The sequence below is a fragment of the Vitis vinifera genome, chromosome 18 (genome assembly GCF_030704535.1).
Source record: "Vitis vinifera cultivar Pinot Noir 40024 chromosome 18, ASM3070453v1".
NCBI lineage: Eukaryota > Viridiplantae > Streptophyta > Magnoliopsida > Vitales > Vitaceae > Vitis > Vitis vinifera.
Window position 1 is genome coordinate 4030529 of NC_081822.1, and position 17831 is coordinate 4048359.

Here is a 17831-nt window from a genome sequence, read left to right on the forward strand (position 1 = left end):
TTCTCAACTAATTTAAAAGTTTCAGGCAAGTTAGAAATGGTTTATATGATCCAAGCTATGAGGCGATTGGTCTTCCTATTGACCCCCACCTCCGGCTGTTCGCTCTACAGAAAAAGAATCGTAAAAGTATGTACTTCTATGTGTACTTGTCCTCTTAATTCATTCGCCATCAGGGCTGGTTTTGCCTAGAATGATGCACTACACCACAATTTTTGGAGCGTAACATGACAGCATAGTTGGAGAAAATAAATAATATTTTGTAACATTTAGACCAACCGTAGAATTTCACTATCTGGTCCGTCTTAATTTTATACCCTCTCTAATGACAGGTTAAGTTTTGAGGCATGCGGAGCGGACTTGGCCGGATAGAGGAATGTTGTAGTTCGACTTGTTCTATATTTTCTGTCCTACCAGCTGATCCTAAGAAATATTGTTAAGACTTTTGGTTGATGGGTTTTTTTTTTTTATAAATATTTTCTAATTAGATAGTTTTTATTACTGACCTTAATGGTTCTCTTTTACACCATCAAATATGATTTACAGATTGAGAAATTCATGAGGTTCTCCCTTCTATGGCTCGGAAATTAAGATATGCATATGCCTTGTAGTTCCAACATTTCATTATGGTCAGTCACAATAGAGTAAGAGTTTGGAAGGCTTTTTCTATGGAAAAACTAGGTTTTTACTTACTATTTCGAAAAAATATATAAAAAGAACATTAGTTTTTGTAAGTTAATTTTATCTTTATGTATCTACAAATAATTATTTTTTGAAATACCCTAATAATATTAAATGAAATTATAAAAAAATTAATATATTATTTTAATTTAATAAAAATATCTTATAAATAAATATATTATAAATTTTTTATTATATAATATAAAATACAAATAATTTTGAAAAATTTCTCCACATAATAAATAAATTTTTTCTAATACCCTAATTAATAATGATTTATATCATGTATTATATAAACTCATTCATCTTTTCATCTCTTTTTTTAATAAAAATAAATAAAGATTTTGTTAGTTAACATCAATAATAAAACAAGAAATTTCAATTAAATCTAAAATACTTAAAATTTTAAAATGAAATAAAATATTGAGAGTCTTTGAATTTCTAACTCTTACTCATTAGTGTGATTGGGTTAAGTGATTTTTTTTTTCGATTGTATTTTTAATTTTGTAAAATTTTTTTTTAATCTCAAATCTATTTCATGAAAGAAAATAAAATTAATGGGTGCTATTAATTTGAAAAGTAAAAGGTTATTTTAGAAAATAATTATTTGACTTATAAAATATTTTATGTATTTAAAATATTTTTAAATGAATGAAAATAAATTGATTTATGTTTGTTATATATATATATATATATATTTATTTATTTATTTATTTATGTATTTTTAAATTAGTGAAAGAAAACTATTTTTCCTCTTTTGACAGCTACTACAGACGCCACAAGTGTCATGGAACAAGGGTGGCTGCTAGCCTGCCACAAGTCACGTGGAGGAATAGAAGGTAGGCAGAGGCCGTTGCAAAGTGTGGCACGAAGATTGGTCCCTAAGCAACCCATGAAAGCAAAGTGATGCACAACTACTGGTATTTGACCGTCAATAAAAGTTTGCAAAAGTGGACCGGATCACTTCATTAGTCTCTTTGGCCATATTTTTAAAACAATTTCAAAATAAATAAATAAAACCAGCTACCAATTATTTATGGGAACAAAATTTTATGTGGATATCATAAAATTAAAAACAATGTTTTCAATTTTTTATATTTTTAATTATTACTCTGAATATCCTACAAAATACTACTAAAAATATCTCAAATTTATTATTAAAAATAACTTATTATTTGAATAAATTGTCAAATTTATAAAAACATATTTTTAAGTTAAAAAATTATTTTTAAAAACAGATTTCAATTAAGTTCTACATTGGTAAACTTTCAACACACCCAATTCATACCAATTTTTTAGGTATATCCAAATTAATTTTTTAAGACAATAAAATAAAAACAAGATTGGTGATAAGAAATATTAAGAAGTTGGTATGACTATCATCAAAACTATCAAAAGATAAATTTCACGAAAGTTATCTTTTGAAAACTTGATCACTTCAACTTATTTATCTTTTATGACTCAAATGTCCACTCAATATTTCTACACCAACTCAACAGCTTGTGTGGGTATTGCAAATTCATTTAAAATGTTATTCTATTTAGTGAAAAAAAAAACTCATTTTAATAACCAAACTCTTAAAATTTCACAAGTTAACCAAAGTATTAAATTTGAATAATCATATTTTGTTTTATTTTCTGTAATAAAAGTATTTTTGGTGAATTTATTGTGGTCAATCTTAGAATATTTTGAATGGGGAATTCAAATGAAAATTTTTGAATGGTTGAGAAAGACACCTAAAGAAAAATAAAATATGACATATCATTTTCATCAATAATAAATATTTATATATAAATACAATTGACTTCTATTATAATTTAAACTGTTTTTTGTTCTAATTTAAATTAATAGAAGACTTCTACTTTAATTCAAACTCTATATTTTATTCTAATTTAAATTAATTATAGACTTCTATTTTAATTCAAGCTCTATTTTCTACTTTAATTTAAACTAATAATAAATAGATAAATATTAATAGTTAAATTAATGATAAACATGTTATTTTTTTTATTATGCCCCGTGAGCGTGAGCTTAGGAGGAGAGTCCAATCTTACTCTTAAGATGAATGTGCCAACCAGAATGGTTGATCCAACGGCCATGTGGCTACTTGAACACGAAGGTGGCCGCATCAGTTTCTCGTGGTACTTCTGGTAGCGTATGATTTGTGAATCTTCTGAGAACTTGGAAGTTGGAAGTGAGCCTGTGCAATCCCACATCGAACACACATGAAACGGTGCAAAGTCCGAGTATGCTATAAAGTGGAAAATGTTGCTTCATAGCAACTCATACCTTTCTCGGCCTTTTGGCTAAGATCAAGTGTAGTATCTGTTCTTATCAGTTTAATATCTGATACGTGGGCCACCGGCTCACATGATATTAAATTAATTTTTCTAGGGGGAGGTCTCACCACAGTAGCTTGCTACTGGAGTCCTCAAGCGTCGCCCATGCGTTGCACTACTGCACGGGCCTGGCACGCCCCTACCAAACCAATTTCAAATTTTTTTGATATTTCTCCCTTGTGGTTGGGCAGCATTAGTCCAATCTCTCTCTTCAGGAGACTATTAATCTCTGGAAAATAAATCCAATTTTACCTAATAAATAACGGTCATCTTTCTTTGCTGACAAGACTAGCATCTCAAAAAAGCACGAATGTTTAGTATTAAATGGATAAATGTGAACACATTATAACCTCTTTAACATCGCTAAACCATTTTATTTGCATGATATATTAAAAATGTTTAACATTTATTTTATCCTTTTTAAAAGAAATATTTTTAAAAAGTATTAAAGAATATTGAAATATGTAGAAAAAATCGCTTTAATAAATTATTTATTATTATTATTTTTTTATTATAAAAAGTATCAAAAATAAATATTAAAAAATGCTTAAAGAGTTATGAAAATTAGAAGAATGAGTAAATAAATACGAGTTTTATTAATATGAGTTGATCCTAATATAATATATAAGACTTGTGATTCAAGCAATCTTTATATATGAAAGAATATTTCAGTAAAAAAAAAATGTTTCCAAACATCAAATACTGTCTATACTTTTGTAAGCAGTATAGAAATAAATTATTTTATTTTATATTTTATGCCTATTTTTTAGGTTTTTAAATTAAAATTTTAGTTTTTTTAATTAAAATGATTTATTTTACGGAATGAATAATTAAAAAAATTTATTTCAAAATTATTTATTTTATAAAATAAGTAATTTTTAAAAAAAAAAATATGAAAAAATTAAAATAAATGTAAATTTATGATTTTCTAAATATTTATATCTCACATCTCAACCAATGATTATTATATCTTATGAATAAAAATATAAAAAAGAGTTAAGTTAGTATATCCTATCATTGGTTGAAGGTGAGATAATTTTATTAATATTATAAATATAAATGATCTTATGACATATTTTATACTCTTTTTTTAAGGTTTTCAAATTACAAATTTAATCAAAATTATTTAATTTGTAAAATGAATAATAAAAAAATTGAAAAAATTATAATCAATGTAAATTAATAATTCAATATATCATGTTTCAATTTAGAATTATAATAAAAATATATATTATTTTATTATTCCATATAATATTTAACCAAAACAAAGATCACTTTTAAAGAATAAATAAAATATTTATTTAATATTATTTTCCAAATTCAATAGTGACTAGGATGTTGAGAAATTTGGAATCTTTTAACAAAAAGAACATCACAAATGGGTTGTTGAGGAAAAGAGGTCAACCTAACTCACACCTAACATCATTTACAAGTATTACCGTCAGATTATTATTTTTTATTATATATATATATATATATATATATATATAATATCAATTAGCCACCAAACAATTTAATTTTGACAATTCCTCATCCAAGTAGCAGCTTGCTTTGACCCAATGGAAATCAAAACGCTGCGTTTTGGGGACGTAAGGGTAAAAGCGGGAGAAAATGGGGTCGGCTTTGCAACCGAAAACGATGCGTTTAAAAGGGGCGAGTTTTGGTCTATTCACTCATTCAACTACACGTATCTCCCTCCAAGAGCAAAGCTCTGTTAGTGTCAACTACCCACCCCCCTTCCTTCCCATTCCACCATACCAACCTCCCCCATTCTCCCTCTAGCAGCAGCCATGGCCAGTTTGCTTCAGGGTTCGTGCTCTTCCACTAGGCCGGCAATTCACAGTTTGGGGGTCTCTTCAGATGGCGACACTTCCAGATCAATTTCTTTCTCTTCTCAACTCAACAATCTCTGCTTCAAGTATATATCCCTCTTTCTCTATTTTTTTTCTTTCTGTTTCTTGTGTTTAGTTGCTCACAAAGAAATACAAATCCACTCTCCCGGACCCAATTTACCATTTTTCTTACTTCACTTTCACTTTTCATCTGTTTTCGAATTTTATTTTATTTTCACAGAAGCCAAGAGTTGGTTAGGGTTTTAATTGACTATATCATTGATTCTTGGGAGGTAGTATGATATTCTGTATGCAGTGAATCTTCCATAATTGCATATTTACAAGTCTTTCTGTATGAATCCTTTGTATGAGGTATGCGATGCTGAACAATACACTCAGTTGGTGATTCTATAGAACTGATAACATTGATGACTATGTAGCAGATACAAACAGTTGTTCCATCAAATTTGATTTATTTAGAAAGTAGGGTATATAATAGTACAAACGCAATCTATGTGAGTACGACTTCATTTCTAGATGTGGATTTGAATAAACGATATGTGATGACTGTGTCCCAAAGGCTTGAACAGTTCTTGCAGATTTGAGATATGTATTACTGTCTCACTTGCCTCCGTATTGTTTTGGTAGATCATTGGAGAAAAGGTTTCATGTGAAGCGCCTTAGAATGGGTACCCTTGTAAGGGCAGAGAGCATATCCAAGCAAGTGGAGGTTGACATCTCATTGAGTCCAAGAGTAAATTCTGTAAAGCCTTCAAAAACAATTGCTGTAACTGATTTGGCAACTGCACTTGTGCAAGCTGGAGTTCCAGTTATACGGTTAGCAGCAGGAGAACCTGATTTTGATACCCCTACTGTTGTTGCTGAGGTTACCTATCCTTTTCTTCCCAATTTGGCAAAAATTTCTGTTTTTCCTTTTTTATTTTTTCCTTTTCTTTACTTGTATGGTTCATCGTTTTTTTTTTTGGTGTAAATTTAGGCTGGGATAAATGCAATTCGTGAAGGTTATACAAGGTACACACCCAATGCAGGCACTCTGGAGCTCCGCACTGCAATTTGTCATAAACTAAAGGGTTAGTTGCTCCAATGTATATGGGCTAATCTCATACATATCGCAACTGTTAAATTTTGCTGCATCTTTTGGACATTATTTTTAATGATTGATTTTCTTGTTGTAGAGGAGAATGGACTAACTTATACCCCTGATCAAATATTGGTCAGCAATGGAGCCAAGCAGTCTGTACTTCAAGCTGTGCTTGCAGTTTGTTCACCGGGTGATGAGGTAATGTACTGTTAAGTATTGAACCTCCAGTCTTAAATTTTTTTGAAATGTTGTTGGCATTCTTGCTTGTTTGTGACATTATGTGTATATACAAGGACACCTCTATGTGCCCCTCAATGTGTGGACCATAATGAGGAAGAAAAATGGCATTAGCTTGTTTTTCCAACTTCCAAATGTAGCTTGTAGGTTCTTATCTGATGAGGGGAGGTGGAAAGGCAGGAGTACCTCTTCTGGAAGAGGGTGTCTCCTTTGTAACCAAAGACATAACAGCTGAAACTTCCCAGGATGTGAGCCCTCAAAGTTATCCTAGCTGTCATCTATCCAGAGCAAAGATCTTGCTTCAATATTGGTTTGATAGGATCCATGTAGCTGTTAGGAAAACACTTTGGTTGTTTGATACCTCCCTTAAATTATTTAGACATCTTTCCTGTCATTTCCAATTATTCCCCTACAGCTGCTGATTTGTTTCCTAGAGAATATGCAAAGTTTATCCATTTGACATATTTAAAACAGACAACTTGGTAATCTGCCAATTCTTAATTGGTTGTTACCCTTTTCCTCCACGGTATTCAAAGTTTGTCCTGAAAGCAAAATTTTCAGCAAAACCTTTGCTTAAAGGAATAAGATGCTAAATATGTAAGCCACTCCGATCACTTCATCGGATTTCTGTAATTCCCCCTACTTATGTATCATGATGTTTCAGTAAAGTTACAAGGCTTGTTGAAATCTTAAAGGAAAAAGGAAAAAAAGGGGGTCATCTCCATTCTATCTGCAAAAGTGGCAAAATGCCCTAAATTCAAGCCAAGCTACTCTTTCTCATGCCTTTCACTCCGTACTATTTCTGCTTAATGTACAAGTGCTTTAGAAAAGGGCTTGGGCCTGAATCACCCTTTCTCCTGCCTTCTCGAGTCTCTCTCTTCTTTATTTTCTTTCTTTTTTCTACTTTTAAGTGATGAACCAAATGGACATGAAGCCTCAACAATCTGGATTCATTTTCAGAAAGTATAATATAATTTGTTAATTTTGAGAAAAGGCTCATGCTGGAATAACTAGTTTTGCAAACCTAAAGTGCCCAAATATTTTTTAAAATGCCACTGTCATACAAAGTTACGTGGATTTGGCAGAATTAATGCACTTGCTTTATGATTCTGATTAGGTCTATGACTGAGCATAAATGCGATCACAAGGAAAAGTCATTTGCTAATGATGCTGTTTCTTCTTCAGGTTATTATTCCTGGTCCATTTTACGTAAGCTACCCTGAAATGGCAAGGTTAGCTGATGCTACGCCTGTAATTCTTCCTACACTCATCTCCAACAATTTTCGCTTGGATCCAGAGGTTCTTAAGTCCACAATCAGTGAAAAGTCAAGGGTGCTGATTCTTTGTTCACCATCAAATCCAACAGGATCTGTATATCCCAAGAAACTCCTAGAGGAGATTGCTGATATCGTAGCAAAACATCCTAGACTTCTGGTAAGTTGTTAAACATGGTGCAGAAAGACAGGGAAAATAAATGCATTCTATTGTCAGCCATACTTGCATTTGAATCCTTGACTTACCTACCTCTTCTAATTCAGGTAATAGCTGATGAGATTTATGAGCATATTATTTATGCACCAGCCATTCACACAAGCTTTGCGTCTTTACCAGGCATGTGGGAGAGAACACTTACCGTCAATGGATTTTCAAAGGTAACTCGTTAGGTTTTATTTAAAATAGCTAACATACATGAATTTCCATAACTTCTCTTTGGTTTTGATTAGTCCCTTGTTATTTGATCTTTGATGATTCTAAGCACATAGTGCACGAAGTAATTGAGTTTCAACACCTCTAGATGCATTGTAAAATGTAAAACTATTGCATCACAGCACTGTAGGTTATCTATAATGGGACAGGTTCTTTGTGGAAATTGACATTAGAATGTGGCACATTTGCAGACTTTTGCAATGACTGGTTGGCGACTTGGATACCTAGCTGGTCCAAAACACTTTGTGGCAGCATGTGGAAAAATTCAGAGCCAGGTAATCATCATCTCCACCTACTAAACCAAATTCTCCCCTTCCACATTGAGAAAATGAATAAATAAATAAATGCTGCAAGGCAGTTATTACCCAAGTAATGAATGAGGGATAACGACCTGCAATCACTTAATGAAGGAAAATTTTGTTACTAGATGAATGATTGCATGCATACTACCTATCATAGATCCCTTCTGTTTGACATAAAATTTCCAATGCTCAAAAGATTCTGTTGATTTAGACAAAGGTGATTGTATTTGTGCGTTGAGTTTGGTGTAAGTGTTCTAGAACAGTGCCAAGTTGGTTGGCGGATGGACTATCCAGACCCACCATATGGATTTTTTGCAGATCTCCATGAAAAGAATTTCACTAAAGAATATATCCTGACATTCCACTTTGGTAATCCTTAGATGGTTCAAGACTATGCAAAATTATTTTCCAAGGTCCTATATATGGGACTTTATGATTATAATCGAGCAGTTTCTTAAACTGATTTCTGATGGTAAGTGCTACCTGCATGTGTGTGGGATACATTCCTAGAGTGAAATCTCTCCTTGTGGTTACTTAATTTGGCCTAAGTTGTGCTGTCTGTAATTACTGGTCTGAACTCAGGTTATCCTCCCAAGTCAGATTGTGTTTTGAGTCTGCTACCATGCAATGCAAGTTTTAGTTGTTTCAGTATGTGTCTTGTGGTTTCAGGTCACCTCAGGTGCTAGCAGCATTTCACAGAAAGCAGGGGTTGCGGCTTTGGGATTGGGGTACCGTGGAGGGGAAGCAGTTGCCAAAATGGTAAAAGCATTTGAAGAGCGACGGGATTTCTTGGTTGAAAGCTTTAGAGAGTTGGGGGGTGTTAAGATATCAGAGCCTCAGGTCTTATTTTTGTTTTGTTTTAATTACTTATATTTATAGCCATTTCCTGTTAACTTGAAATCTATTCTAAATCCTGTCAATTTGCAGGGTGCATTCTATCTATTCCTTGATTTTAGCTCCTATTATGGAGCAGAAGCAGAAGGTTATGGTATCATCAAGGACTCAGAATCTCTATGCAAATATCTGCTTGATAAGGCACAGGTAAGGTTTTCGGATTTTAGTGATGACTTTTCATAAATGGAATAGGCACTGTGGGGAACAGGACAGGCTTATTCTTCTTGTCTCGTTTTCAATTTTAATCCACACTCCAGGGTATATTCACCAAGAGACCCAAGGTTGAGGGTGGTATCTCTGCGTTCCCCTATCAGACTATTCATCATTTAAGAGGATATAACAATTGAAGTCCAAGAATGGAGGAGAAAGTAAACATACATTGGTTCCACCCCCGACCTACCCCCTATTTTATGTCTTAATGGCAATTGCAAATGTTGTTTCTAGACTATGGTTAGATTCTGTGGTACTGAAAAAAAACATGGGAGGGTTCCAACAAAATATGGTCTTGGAACATCTGTTTTATTCTATTTTTTCTAGAGTAGTTGTTACTCTCGTGGATTCCAAAACTCTTAAGCAAAAAGGCAATGCCGTCTTATTTTAAAGTGACATTATCTTGCAGGTTGCGCTGGTCCCAGGAGATGCATTCGGGGATGACAAATGCATCCGCATCTCCTACGCTGCATCCATGTCAAATTTGCAGGCAGCTATGGAAAGAATCAAGGGAGCAATTGTGCACCTCAAGGCTACCGTCCCTGCCTGAACAGTGAGACGTAGCTATGGATGGAATCCAGAGAGCGGGGATTCCTTTCTCAACTGTTTGCTCCTCAAGGTCTAAATTATGTTTTCATTGTCAGTTTGTCTTATCATGATTGGGTCCAGCGTATGGTTTATGATTAGAAATTAGAATGATGTGGATCCATCTACTTCTAGTACGATATGGGAATAAAAAAATTCATGAAAGCCTTTGTAATTCCTTTCATTCACTTTTGGTTTCACTGCATTCAAGATTATGTTTGGTTTTATATTGAGAGAAAATACGAAGAAAAGAAAATAAAAAATAAAAAATAAGAGGAAAGAAAAGAATGAAGAAAATAATAAATAAATTTATTTTTATATATTATTTTAAACTTATTTGAATTCTTTTATCTAAAAATTAGATAATTTAAAAATATATTTTTATTTCATAACAAAATCAATAACCCAAAAGGGAGACGATATACCCTCTCGGTAGCTTGCGTCAGACACAAAATAATGAAATATGGGTTTTATAGGATAATTCAAAAGGGCCTGACGCATGCACATAGACTTCACAATTAAACTCAACTTTAACTTAACCCTGTCGTGTTACCAGCTTGAAAACATAATTCATTACAGGCATGTTAGGAAGTAGGAACTACCCTACCCTACCCTACCCTAAAAGGATAAGAGGAAACGAAAAAACAGCTATATTTCAAGTGAGCTAAAAGAACACAGCTGAATGATTTCATTCAGCCCTTGGTCTTTTTTATCGGGAGGTCAAGTAGACTCACTAAATGCATGAAGAGGCGAATGCTTTCATACCCAAAAGTGTGGAGGTTAGGGATGTTGGGAAGATTTTTTTTTTTTTTTTTGATAGATTAAGATAGGCATGAATAAATTACTAATAGGAAAGAGTACACCAAAGTACAACCATTACCATTTTGGATATAGTTGTGGACAAAGTGATTGGGAAACAAACCCTGAAACACCCCATGATAATATTCTAATTGGCTGCCTCTCAAAAGTCAAAACATGGTCAGTAAATCATTGTTTGTCTTCTAACTGTACGGAAGGTATAAGCAATTTTCCTCGTGAAGGAAAAACGAAAATTCTAGTATAGAAGATAACCATACCTTCCATGTTCCAATATATGGCAAAGGCTCTTAACCATCTTGACCTTCAAAGGCAAACAATGCTGAATCATCTTAATGGTCCTCGATAATTTAAGGCTATATTTAGAATGTCACAGCCCAGTTGATCATTTCTTTATCAATGATTTGTTAAACTCATTTTAACATATCAAATAGATAAAGCCCTGTCCTGAAAATTGTGCAGAACTATTGTTACTAGCATTACAATATAATCAATTATAGTACGAACTGACCAGCACCTTTATAGTGGTGCAGATCAAATATCCCTCTTTGTCCTCTCCCTGGTGCCATAACTTTCATATTTTTCAGGTTCTTCTCCTGCCAGAAGCAAAACATAAAGTAAAAGGCTACATCCTACAGACAGCATGATGTCATGCCCTTTACCCAATTGGCACAAAACTTGTACTGCTTTTAATAAATGAAATCAGGCAGCAAAAAATGCATTTTCACTCAAACCAACCTCAATAACGAGTATTATCAAAGACCCATGGCTCATGCAAGAAAAGCTCTCGGCCATTCATTTGCACTGCCCCTGCTGCTATGTCCTCCACACGTTTCCTAGCTGCTTCGTCTCTTCTAGCTGACACATCAGCATCCTGCAAAAAAAAAAATAAAAAATGATCACTGTCCTTGGGTTAAGTAGGAATTCCGTATCAGTGACTAACCAACACTTGAGAGGGTCTATGTAACTTCTTCAGTCCTCGAGCACTTCAAAGAATCAGACTGCCTAAAACTCTGGAGTTGTCCATAAACATCTAACAGGAGAAGGCACTGGATTTTTTGTGAGCATATCCAGTTCCTTGTGCGGTAAAAGAACTGCCTACTAACTGTTTCAGTTGATGGGTTACCTCACTAATTATGGATACCTTATAGCTATGTAATATTAGGCATATATATTCCTTTTTTTGATAAGCAAACAAGGATATATATATAAAAAAAAGAAGCCACCTCATCCATGCACACAATCACACTCTCCCACCATCTAGCAATAAACTTATCAATAAATTCTAACAGGGATACAAAGCCATCTTGAACATGTTGGCAAGTCCATTGGAATAGGGTACAAATAAGAGAGTCCTTTAGCAAAAAGGAGTTGATCTGAAAGTTGAATTCCATCAAAGAATCTTCAGTTTCGTTCTTGCCAAATTATCCAAAACAAGCAAAAAGGAGTTGCCCTCCAAATCTTCTATTTTTGCTCACAAAACTCCCTTCTTGTCCTTATAACAAATTTTTCATAGAAGAAGGAAGGACCCAAGAGATGCCAAAAAAAGAAAATAAAAAAATAACAAAAGCCCCTTACCTTTCCACAATGGATAAGCATGTGGTTAGCTTATTCTTTTGAACTCTCTTTTTTTTTTTTTTTTCTATAGGCAACCAAAAATATATTAAAGATGCCAAACAAAGAAAGGAGGGTGCAGCCCAAGTATACGGTGCAGCCCAAGTATACGGTGCAGCCCAAGTATACGGGAGGTATACAAAGGATGCCTAAAAACCTCTTACATAAACAATAATGATTAGCCAATACCCATCCTCTTATCTTAAGCTAATCTAATGTCTTGATCCTTTCCCATAAAGCCCCAAGCAAAAAGACCTGCTTTTAAAGGCACCCAAGAGCCCTACACTACCTTTGAGGGAAAATACACCTCTATTCGACTTCAATGTAAAATAGAACATTTTCACTCTTCCTAGCCTTCCAAATCAACTTATCTTTGTCCTCAATGCACTTTTTGAACGCTTGAAGCCTCCTAAGTAACTTTTCATTGCTATCCAACTCCCAATCTTGAAATTGTCTTATGAAGCCCGAGTTCCAAACAACCTACCCACTTATACAATCTCCTGAGCATCCTTGCACTAAACATCTTGCCAAAATTTGATTCTTCTTCTATTGCCTACAAAAAAATCTTGTTCTAACCTTAAAGGCTCCTCAACCTCCTCTTAGCACCTTCCACAAGACAACACCACATCCCTCCCTCCCTGCAAGAGAGCACCAACCTCCCAGTTTTTCCCCAAACATTCCCACCATGACCCATCTCTAAAGGAACTACCTCTCCAAAGGAAATCTCCAACACAATTTTCCAAGCAAGGCTATATTGAAAGAAGACAAAATATTAATACTAGGCAAGTTTTCTTTTTTTTTTTGATCAGTAATATTAATACTAGCCAAGTTGCACAATATGATTTTAAGCAAAGTGAGTCTACCACCCTTTGAGAAGTACTATCTTTTCCAAAGAACTAACCTTTTATGAACCCACTCTTCAACCACATTCCAAACGATTAGAGACTTGAACGTAACTCCCAAGGGCAAGCCTAAATAAGTAGTCAAAAGCTTTCCTACCCTACAAACCAACAAAGAGGCAAGATCCTTGACATTAGGGACATCTCCCACTAGAAGTCATTCACTTTTGTTTAAATTAACTTTCAACTCTAAAGAAACTTCAAACCAAAACAGGACCCAACTCATGTAATTCAATTGGTTCATGTAAGGCTTAAAAAAAAGAAAATATCATTAGTGAATAGGAGAGTAGTATCTGATATCAACTGAACTAACTATTAGAAAATTTGTCATTCCCTAATTCTAACTGTTAATGATGATTTTGAGATATTTTTAATAAATCATTTCTTCCGAATAAAATGTGTCAAAGAAAAAAAACCAAAAAACCTTCTTCCTAATGAAATGTAAATCTCTCCCAAAGGAAACATAAAATGATTTTTTTTTTTTTGATAAGTAAACAATAAAAAACATAAAATGATAGTTTTAAATGCTAAAAGTTATAAAAGAAGTGGTTGATACTGAGGATGATAATATGGTGATATAATGGTAAATTAGTGGCTCACTTAATGCTGCATTCACAACAAAATAATGTCAAACCCAAGTCAAATGTTCTTGTCAAAGCCTCAATTAGCTCAACCTAGCCCTTGTTGCATAGAATGTTTAAAACTATGTCAATGAGAAGATCTAAACAATAGATGTTGTGGATAAATCTCGACTATGGATAACACATGGGGTGGGGGGTGGGGAGGTGAGGTGAATAGTTGCTTTTAATTCAATTTGAGATAGTACCTCACCAATGCTAATTACTCCCCTTATTTATTTTATTATTTTTTTATGATTTTTATCTGCTTTTTCAATCCTACCAACAAGAAAGCAAAGCACAAGCAATAATAGACACACTAACACTATCCAACCAAGATATATAAGATATTTCATCTAATTAAAAACACATTTTAACATCTCCATTAACATCAATACCAAATCACAATTATTTCATATTATTCTAAAGCTTAAATGATCCAATTCCAATTCATTTTCTCGATCAACCAACATAATAAATCAATGGAAATTTCATAAGCTAAGATAAACTAATAAAAAGATGAAATAGAGATAAAGAGACAATAACACTAATATTTAATGTAAAAAACCTCTTAATAGATAAAAAAATCACGGGCCTACAAGCAATCAAAAGCATCCATTATAAAGAAAATTACCTAGCTCAAGCTTTCAATCCTCTCCTAGAGCACTTGCCTAGTACCTTTGAAATTCAACTACTCACTTTCTTCTTCTAAACCATATTTGGAGTCCACACCAAGCTTGATCTCAACATTTTCTTAAATCCACACAAGAAATTTAAATTTTACCCCAAAGATGATGAATATGAGAGTAGGGCATTGAATCAACCCATTTTGGAAGAAATTTTTTTACTTCAAAAATGATTTTTAGCTCAAAACCCATAAAATTTTCTTTCAAACCAAACACCCCTAAATTAAGTAAAGAACTTGAAGCTCAAGGAGACCATGTAACTATCACAACCATGAAGCCATTATTTGGAAATAGAGATTAAATACTAGGGTTTTAAATTCCATCGAACAGTTCAGATTTGTTTGGAAAAAATGAAGGTTTCACAAATGTGATCATCGATCTGGTGAGATTGTGAAATTTTGGCTACAACAAAAACTGTTAGTTTTTAGTATGATTAATCAATAATTGATCCAAATGTTTTAAAACATAAATTTTGACACTCTTAAGTTTCAAATCCAATTTTCAACAAAAGAATAAAAGTTTATAATTAGGTTGATCAATATTTGATATCATCCATCATTTCAAAAAAACTTACTATCTTCTCTAGCAATCTTCAATCATGATCTACTTACAATGACAAGAGTCCACGGGAGGATTTGAAGCAACTAAGGAGAACACAATGGAAATTTTCACCCAGAATTGCCAACACACAAAGACGTTTATAGATGCCACAACAGAATTCACATTCATATGCACAAACTATTTTACAAGATTATGAAGTACCATATTTACACAGCACACCATATCTTCTGTTACAACAGCAGTGTAAAGCTGTTTTACAACAGTAAAACAAGAACCATGCTACATATACATGGCCAGTTCCACCTTACTGATTTTATTTATTTTTTTGTTAAATTTCATGCATTGTAGAGTAATCTAACTTGTTGTAACTATGGGTAACCCACCAAATGAGGCTATTTAACAGTGTAAGTTAAACCAAATTTGAGTTGGGACCCAATGTCCTTTTATCCCAAGATCAGTCATATATGCTAGGAAATCCTCTACATTCCCTTAAAAAGTGGGAGAGTATACAAAGGATGGCCACTTGCATAGATTGTATATCTCGAATTATATATTAAATGTACAATTATTAATATCAATCACCACTTACAAGATTGGATTGAATCAAAACAGATTCAAACCTCCATGCTTGCCCCAGCCCAATCCTAGGGGTATATAAAATGGACAAAGTTGAATGACCAGGCGGAGTGAACCAGCCAGGCAATTACTAAGTTTGATGTCCCTTGTACATCACCACATGATTCTATCACCACAATGGCCTTGCTATGTGAAACTTACTTAGCAAACTCAAAGCCATTGTTAATATCCCCGCAATAAGCTCCCGCTTCTTGTAAACTCCACCACGATTTTGGCATTGAATTACCCCATCGCATCTCCATTAACATTCATTTTAATCATACTTATCATCACTAATAACCGACAATTAGCTTTCAAGCATCAAACGAAAAATTAAGAGAGAAAATTCTCAAGTGAAAGAGAAAGGAAACCCTAGAAAAGTGCAGTAAGAAAAAGCACCTTCTGGCGTTTCCAGGACAGGAACTGGGCCTGCGACATAGGGTTTTGTGTTGGCCTCGATTTCTCGTTTTCCTGCACTTTCTCTTCCTCTGCCCCCATATTTTCTGTCCTTCCAAATACGATCTTCGCCTTCTCCTCGATGTTCTTCGGTACTTCTTGTTTGGGCTTTAGACGAAAAACGACACCGTTTGGTATATTTGCCCGAGTTAAAAGTTTTCCCAAACCATAACGCTTATGCTGAGTAAACGAAGACCGTCGGTTCCCTTGAATATTTATTGAACAGCATTTGACTGTCCCGGGGTACGAGAATCCTAGGGCTGGCATTGACATGGAAACCTTACACCATATATTTTTAAGGGCTTGTTTGGTAATTCTGAGTTACCGGTTCTTTTTGTTTCTTGGATTTTTCTATAAAAAGTAGATAATTTTAAAAAATATTCCTAAAATACGACAATTTTCAAAATAATTTTAAATCTATTGCAATTTTATCCATACTAGCCTCTCACGTCGATTCAGAGATATCTATGTATTTGTCTCAAGAGGCCCAAACATAATGTCTGCAAAAATTTTCTTAATAAAAAAAAAAAATCATAAATTCAGAAATTTTATGATTGCTCCTCTTCATTAATACTTGTCGATGATTGCTTCATTCATTATTGTCGATGATTAAAGCTTTAAAAGATCAGAGCTGACCCTTTTCTTGCATTGTTAATTCCATAGTTGCTCCTCTTTGTCGCTAATTGTCGAAGCTAACCCTTAAAGATAAAATTTTAATATTTTCTAAACTCAAATCATATTTTCAAAACATAATTTTAATAAAATGCACTATAATTACACTTAAGTTGTGTCTTCAAGGCACAATTTGAGTATTCTATGTTAAAAGTCGTGTATTTCAAAATACAATTTCACTAAAATATACTAAAATTATGTTTTCAAAACGCAATTTCAATATTTTACATTGTTTTACGCTAAAGTCATGACTTGAAGATACTATTTCAATATTTTAAACAAAAATCGTGTTTTCAAGATTTTAATAAAATGCATTATTTCATATTATAATCGTATTTTGAAGATATGATTTTAGTATTTTTACATTAAAGTCATGTTTCAAATACACGATTTCAACAAAATGCACTAAAACATGTCTTCAAAACACAATATCCATGCAATGTTTTGTTGATGCCAAATGTTATAAATTTGAAAATATTTTTTAAACTATCATATTTTGAAAAGTATTTTTTTCAATTATGATAATTTTTTTTTAAAAAAAAAACCCTTGTTCTAGACAACATCTAATTAAACTATATTTTAATTTTATCTAATGTCTAATTTAGTAGATTTATGTTCTTAATTTGTCTAATGCTACTTCCTCCCATATTCTTCATTAAGCAAAATATGAGAAAAATGAAAATAAAGAATAAAAGTAGAAGAAGAGGAAAAAAAGAAAAAGAAAAAAGAAAGCAACATTTAAAATTAAAAAATTATTTTTATATATTTTAAAATTTATTTTATTTATTTATCTCTTTAATATAAAAGTAAACTAATTTTAAAATCACATATTTAAATCTAATTTAACTATATTTGATTTTTTTTCTTAAATAAAAAATGAAAAAAATTATTATTAGTATACTTTTTTTTTCTTTAGCACAAGGTATGGATGTCCCTTGTCTAAAAGGTGGGTCTCAAGTTCCAATCAAACATAACCTGAACCACATTTGGGCTTTCACAAAATATAATT

At 32.9% G+C, this 17831-nt stretch overlaps 2 protein-coding genes and 1 non-coding gene across 3 annotated transcripts; 2 read left to right on the forward strand and 1 right to left on the reverse strand.

The window, feature by feature from the left end:
• The first annotated feature begins 2963 nt into the window (after positions 1 to 2963).
• Positions 2964 to 3159, forward strand: LOC132253295 (U2 spliceosomal RNA). Its single transcript, XR_009465170.1, has one exon. It is a non-coding gene; the product is annotated as a U2 spliceosomal RNA (small nuclear RNA).
• A 1500-nt stretch (positions 3160 to 4659) lies between these two features.
• On the forward strand, positions 4660 to 10113 carry LOC104882479 (bifunctional aspartate aminotransferase and glutamate/aspartate-prephenate aminotransferase). The gene is made up of 10 exons (XM_010665996.3): positions 4660 to 4935; positions 5498 to 5735; positions 5847 to 5940; positions 6046 to 6149; positions 7374 to 7622; positions 7727 to 7840; positions 8087 to 8170; positions 8867 to 9037; positions 9125 to 9238; positions 9711 to 10113. Exons 1-10 carry the CDS (start codon positions 4808 to 4810, stop codon positions 9849 to 9851), a joined length of 1437 nt encoding a protein of 478 aa, XP_010664298.1. The 5' UTR covers positions 4660 to 4807; the 3' UTR covers positions 9852 to 10113.
• Positions 10114 to 11025: 912 nt separating this feature from the next.
• Positions 11026 to 16441, reverse strand: LOC100247155 (uncharacterized). Its single transcript, XM_010665997.3, has 3 exons — positions 16094 to 16441; positions 11441 to 11576; positions 11026 to 11298 (listed from the first exon to the last, which is right to left on the reverse strand). Exons 1-2 carry the CDS (start codon positions 16421 to 16423, stop codon positions 11442 to 11444), a joined length of 465 nt encoding a protein of 154 aa, XP_010664299.1. The 5' UTR covers positions 16424 to 16441; the 3' UTR covers positions 11026 to 11298; position 11441.
• Positions 16442 to 17831: the final 1390 nt, after the last annotated feature.